Genomic DNA, 7214 nt, shown 5'->3' with positions numbered 1-7214 from the left:
CTTTGTAATTTATGTAAAGGTTAACTCGTTTGTTTGAATAAATTTGAAATAAATTCAAAACAGAAGACTCCATCTCAAATCGCCATTACGAGAACGCGAAATGGATTTTTGATTAACTGTTTACGTGAACAAAATTAACATGATAATATTACTGTAAGTGAAAACTGATTTGAGAATGAATAGAATTCATCTCCAACATCATCAAGACTCACGAAGTCCAACGAAAATATTTTCCTTGGGAAGAAAACGCTTTAAGAAATCACAGAGGGCGCGCCGCCATGGTCCGGCTCTCGACGTAGACTAGCCAAGAAATCCAAAAATATGCTTATTTAAGTTTCTAGAAGCATTTTTGAGTAAAAGCAAGCAAGTGGGTCTTTGTGCAGGTTTTCGTGCTGAATACGAATATTTTGTTTGCCAAGGCTGAACATGCCTAATTAGGTCAGTAATTAAGGTCAAAGGTCAATGAGTGCATTTTTTTTTTTTTTTGCAAAAATGCTCTATAGGATATTCTCCATACAATTATATATATAAAAAAAAACAATATATTGAAGAATAAACTCTACACATGTCATCCAAAATTCAACTCTAAAGGAAAACCTGAAGAAGATTTGAACTTTGATGGTGAATATCTCCTTAACGGTAAGACTTTTAATATTCGATAACAGGTCTGCATTCCCTTTGTTTTCAAGTGCAGTAAAGTAGGATTTTTTATTTATTATTTTTTTTTATTATTATTATTATTATTATTTTTTTTTTTTTTGCGTTATCTTGGTTTTGAATTCTGTGGTCATTTTTGAAACCATTTATGGTACATAGTTTTCATAATCAGGCGTACTGTTAAGCGAAATTAAATGAGTGTTTTTTTATTATTATTATTATTATTTGACATTCTTCATACAAACACGCAACAAATGTTTCAATATTTTGAGGGATAAAGTTACAGATGTCATCAAAATGTGAAAATCAAAGGAAAACTTGAAGCAGATTTGAGCTTTTTTGTTTCATATCTCCCAGGATAAGGTATTTGACATCATTCAGTTTCTACTCTAGGTTCAACCAAAATCTTCCTTCACGTGCTGCCATCTATCTGAAGCTGTTCTAATCTCACTAGCCTTCTATTATTAGCCTCCTCCCATAACAGGTGACCTTTGCTTGGCCGTCTTTTTGCTTGTTGAAACACCCTTTATCCCTTTCTGAGAAACCAGGAAAAAACATTTAAAGCAATGCAGCTGCACCAAAGGCTGCATAACCAAGAGCTGCTTGTGGATATGTGGTCACTTATATATCAATTATGCCTGTAAACCATGTATATAATTCACATTTTTATTACCCATACCAATTGTAGTTATGTTTGCTGAATTGTACAGCATATCCGGCATGTGTAACTTTTAAGGCACACTGTATGACATGGCATCCTTCTTTTCTTTTCCATTTCACGCATGCGCATGTCGCGCATGATCAGAGGTCCCGAGGTAGCTAGCACGAAGGATGTATCCTTTCCTCTCGCTAGCTAGCCTGCTCTTTGTACCTTCAATAGACCCTGCGGTTAAAAGAACCGACAGTATATGCTTCCTCCTTCGTAGAGACTCTGGAAGACGGAGCAAGTACACACTGCTCATGTCGGAAGTTGGGAGACCGGCCATGTACTGATGCCTATAAGTGCAGTGAAAGTGAGACCTTGCAGAAATAGGGCTAAGTAGAAGTGAACTCTGATGCCAACATGCTTGATAAGACCCTTTGAGCCATATATTAGTTCTAAAAGTTTTACGTCACCAATTCAGGGAAAGAAAATATCCAGATGGGCCCCCCCAGTGGTAGGGTCAGGGCTTAGTAATTGGGACATGCCACAGGATGTTATTTCTTCAAAAAATAGGGTCTGCAGCTTTCTTTGGCAAAGCCATATATACCAAGAATTAGTATTTGGTCTGAAAAAAAACTTTTCCATTCATAATTCCATGATCGTTTCAAACTATATTTGCACTCATTAACCTTTCCTCAATTATACTGCTAAGAAAACTTTGGAATGCAGATGGTCTTAAAGATGGTCTCTGGTGTGAAAGAGCCTCGCTGCATTTTTTTTTTTTTTTTTTTTTTACCGCATGAAACAAAAGGAATGCAGCCTAGTGACAAAATACCAGTCACCGTTAATGAGATATTCGTCTTAAAATCTCAAATCAGGTTTCTTTTAATTTGGAAATTCTGCCTAAGTAGTTTATTTTTCAAAATATTGAAAAATCTGTAGCATAGAGGAGTTAAAAATGTCAAATGAATCATTTCTTGAAAATACACATTTTTTGCAAAAAAAAAAATGATAATAATAATAATAAAATAAAATAGATAAATAAATAAATAAAATAAAAAATAAATGTATCCCTTGACCTTAAAGCTTTGGAATATGGTTTCAAAATTGTTCTCAGATTCCATGACCAAACTAATGTAAAAAAAAAAAAAAAAGCCTGTTTTACGACTTTTTAATGCTTGAAGCAAAAGGAACGCGGCCGTGTCACAAAATATCAAAAGTCTTACCCTTAAGGAGATATTCCCCATAAAAGTTCAAATCTGCAGGTTTCCCTTTAATTTTGAAATTTTGTAGAATTTATTCTTCAGTGTATTGGAAAGTCATTTACATATTTGCTTAAAGAATGTCCAATAAAACATTTTTGCAAAGAGAAAATGATTTTGCACTCACAGACCTTTGACCTTGATTATTGACCTAATTGGGCATCTTCTGCCTCGGCAAACAAAATATTCGTATTCAGCACGAAAAAACGCTCCAGATAGACCTATTTGCCCACTTTTACTCAAAAATGCCTATAACATTCACATTTTGAGAAAACATTAGTCTAACAACCCTGTTCCTGAAGGAGCTCATTTGAGTTGAGGCAGGACAAAAGAAAAAGAGAGAAAAAAAAAAGATTGGAGAGTAGTATTTGGCCGCGCGGTCTTGAAGAGCTTTCCTCTGAGACCCGTCTCCCACTCAGCTCCTTGTGGAGAAAGGGCGCTGACCTGAGGTGTTTATCCCCTCCTCTTGAATCACCTGCAGCTGTAGGAACATTCTACAGGCTCCGCAGGGGCAGAGGGCAAGGGAGGGTGAGAGTTGAGCTAGTTCTGGTGGTGTAGATAGTAGAAAAGTGAGATGAATTGTCGTCTCTGATGATGTCATCCCAAAGCGGTCTTCTACTTTCACGACTCGCATTGAGACTACTCTTGTGTGTGTGTGTGTGTGTGTGCGTGTGTGTGTGCGTGTGCGTGTGCGTGTGCGTGTGCGTGTGCGTGTGCGTGTGTGTGTGTGTGTGTGTGTGTGTGTGTGTGTGTGTGTGTCTGTCTGTCTGTCTGTCTGTCTGTCTGTCTGTCTGTCTGTCTGTCTGTGTGTGTGTGTGTGTGTGTGTGTGTGTGTGTGTGAGAGAGAGAGAGAGAGAGAGAGAGAGAGAGATAAGCTGAGCTTTGAACGTGTAAAAAAATATCAAATAGAAGAATCAGAGAACTGCAAACGCCAGCTCAAACATGGACACAGGCCTACATAAATGCAAGATTAAAGGAGACTTATGGACGTAATTCACTCATTATTTTGTTTCATCTGAATTGCCTTCTCGATGATATACATGCAAACACAAACACATCCATAAGCAAAAGTAGGTAGACAAGCAAAAACAGACATAAACAAACACATACACTCATCGTATATAAACGACACAAACGCGCCCATCTAATTGGAAAAGACAAACAAGCAAACATGCAGACACAAACAGAAGCATCTCACGTATTCAAACAAATAGATGCACCGCGTTCAAGGTTACAAACAAGAATTGAATGATGATAATAGAAGATAATGATATTGATAACAATAGTGATGATTATAATAATAATCATGATACTGGTAATAACAACAATGATAACATTAATGATAACGATCGTGATAATAACAATAACAATGATGATATTGATAATAACAAAATAATAACAATAATGATTACAATGATAAAAATGATAATGATAATAACATTGACAATAATAACAATGATAATACTGATAAAAATGATAATGATAATGATATATTATTATAATAATAATGATAATTATAGTAATGATAATCATGATAATGATGATAATAATAACAATGGTGATAATTATAATGGTAATGATAATGATAGTGATAATGATAAGGTTATTAATGATAATAGAGATAATAATAATTATCAGTAGTAATACTTCTAATAATAATGATGATAGTAATAGCAATAATAATAATGGTAATAATAACAAGACTGATAACAATAATAATAATGATAATAATAATGGCAATGGTAATGATAATCATAATGTTGATAATAATGATAATAAAAATGATAATGACAATAGTGATAGTAATAGTAATAATAACAATGATAAGGATAATAATAATAATATTATTAATAATGATAATAATGTCAATCATAATGATAATGATGGCAATGATAATAATAATAATGATAACAATAATAGTAATAGTAAAAGCAATAATAGTAATAATGAAAATCACTATAACAAAAATGATAATACTAACAATGATAATAAAAATCATAATGATAATAATAATCATAATGATAATAGTGATAGTAACAATAACGATAATAATAATAATGATTATAATAACAATAACAATCATGATAATGAATAGATAGAAAGGTAAATCAGGAATAACTGGGTATCCCCTCTGTCTGCTACCAAAGAAAACGGAGAAATCGTAAGGAAACTGGAGGGCAGAAACAAGAGGCGTTCTTTCTTTGTCTACTTTGCACTAACTAGTGTCTTTTTCAGTGTAAGTAACATTATTATCCAACGATATTAGCTTAATTCGCAGTCGTTAGGAATCATAAATTGTAATTTGCCCAGAAGAAAATTATTATATAAAGGGCAGTCAGTTGTGACAAACATGACAGATGTGTAAAGCCCATGAATTAAATTAATTAAGGTTGTTAAGGTTTGCGGAATCACCGCAATTTAAGGGCAAGATGTTAGTGATGAAATTTGCCTTTTGCTTATGAAAAGGTTTCTTAATGAAAAGACTGCGTCCCGCGTACGGCAGCCGTATCCTATTTATGTGGTTAGGCATATGTCACATATATATGCGCTTATAAACGCTTATTAATGACGAACCTACCCTAACCTAATCCAATCTTACCCAACTCATTGAACCTAATTGTTTGTTTCACCATGCATGTGCAGAACACCAATCGAGGGAGTTTTCTGTAGTACACAGTCACTTCCTTATAAAATATTCAAAGAAACATCAAAAAAGAAGAAAAAAAAAAGCAGTAAAATTCCAATTCTAATTAATATTAAAATTTTGTGACTTGGCTGGTTTGTTAAAATTGTGCGAGGCCCGACCCAATGAGCAGTCATTCAATGGACATGCTTATTAACTGAAATAGAGGCATATCTATCAGTCTAGACATGCATATCTATGGTATAGATACATAGATTTATATATCTGATGGGTAGATATGCCTTTTTTTCTTTATATATGCATGTCTGTATACACAAATATTTGTTGGAATATTAGTTGGATCGTGCCTCACGCAATTTTAACAAACCAGCCACATGTATTCAAACCAATAAGACAGAATCTTTAGGAAATCAAAATTTTCTGTCAGTTATATTCAGAAAACCTTCACTTTTGACTGATCAGAAAGATGCGAAGATTGTGGTATTGATGAATTCATTCCTTTCAGCCTCTGCAACCCATAATTGTAGGACATTCACTGAAGAAACCCCTCCCACACACCCATATTCTTGGCCCTGATAGCAAGAGAGGGCAGGAAAAGGGACAGGGAAATTATAGGGAGAAAAGAGAAAAAATATTCACAAAAAACATCAATGTAATAATAACATAAGCAAAATTGTCTTGTTCAAAAGTTATCGGATGTAACCTGAGCTTATATGACATTTGAAACATTTAACATAACCCACCCTAATCAGTAATGGTAAAGTTTGAACCAGCCATCATATATAAGGCAAATGATATATGCAAAAGACAGTGTACATAAATCAAGTAAACTTATCTTCTATGTAGTTCCATCACGAATCAACAATAACATAATTATATCACACACAAGTGTCAGAGAGTCCTGATAAGATAACCTGAATTAACATTCCAGTCAGACACACCAGCCTAAGCAAATCTAACCAAACTTGGCCTAAACTTAACCTATTCTCACAATATAAGAGGTATATTCACATGGACTTTCCTCACAGTTTAGCTAGACTTTGATTATTATTGTATTACTCAGTTTTGTTAATATAATTGTTCATAATGGAACAGAATTAAATAATTAAATCATGCCCATGCCTCGGACTTGGTCTCCATCACATGTATTCTAGCAATATAGGACCAGGATTCGACCAGTTCATTGTTAGGGAGCCCTACAGAGTCAACCGTCAGAATATAATTGGAGGAGCTTATTAAACAGTTTGATTTATTTTGCTTAGAGGTTCCTTTTGGTTCCAATATATGAGAATCTTCATTTTTCTTTTTGTATATTCATGAAACCATTTTCTGGATTTTTTTTTTTATATAATATAGAAACAATTATAAAAGATGCTCTTGGTACAATGATCTTATATTCATCATGCAATATGATTTTTGGCAAAGAAATTAGTCTATGGCATTATGTGTGGAGATATATACAAAAACACTGATCAAGCATAGGACCTTTACCAATAGAGAACTTTCCTTTTCCAAACCAGTCCTAGTCACAAGCTAATGATAATAATAATAATAATGATAATAATAATAATAATAATAATAATAATAATAATGATAATAATAGTAATAATGATTTGAATGCTAATAGAAAAAAATATATATGTTACTTATGAAATAAAAGTGATAATGTTAAATATCAAAATTGATATAGATACTAAAAAAATCTTTTTAACTGAATTTTCTCTCTGTCAGTTGATGCTGTAGCAGAGGAAACTCTCCCAGTGGCATTTCTCACAAGAAAATGGCCACTATAGTTCCTCCTCAGCCTCCCAATGATCCAGACTTAGAAGTGAAGGTGAAGAAAGGTAGGTTTGACTTACCTTTTTCTGAGTCTTCCTTTACAGGGAATCCATTTCTCATGAATAGTTTGGTGTCATATCTTTGGCTATTTTGTAATTTTGGTTTTTGTTGTCCTTTTACAGCCACTGGTGAATTTTCGAAATTTAGCACACAGTTCAAGGAAAGATAC

At 33.6% G+C, this 7214-nt stretch overlaps 1 protein-coding gene across 3 annotated transcripts in view; it reads left to right on the top strand.

The window, feature by feature from the left end:
* The first annotated feature begins 721 nt into the window (after positions 1–721).
* Positions 722–7214, top strand: part of LOC113825398 (BLOC-1-related complex subunit 8 homolog) — a 58070-nt gene continuing 51577 nt past the window's right edge. For 2 of the 3 annotated variants that reach the window (XM_070136056.1, XM_070136054.1), the window contains exons 1-2: positions 722–4798; positions 6938–7050. In XM_070136056.1, coding sequence (XP_069992157.1) covers positions 6987–7050 — 64 coding nt within the window. In that variant the 5' untranslated portion in view covers positions 722–4798; positions 6938–6986. Of the gene's footprint in view, positions 4799–6085; positions 6208–6937; positions 7051–7214 lie in introns of those variants that run through there. The other variant, XM_070136055.1, reaches the window with a different exon arrangement.

The sequence above is a fragment of the Penaeus vannamei genome, chromosome 21, assembly GCF_042767895.1.
Source record: "Penaeus vannamei isolate JL-2024 chromosome 21, ASM4276789v1, whole genome shotgun sequence".
NCBI classification, from domain to species: Eukaryota; Metazoa; Arthropoda; class Malacostraca; order Decapoda; family Penaeidae; genus Penaeus; species Penaeus vannamei.
This window is presented reverse-complemented; position numbering and strand designations above follow the sequence as displayed.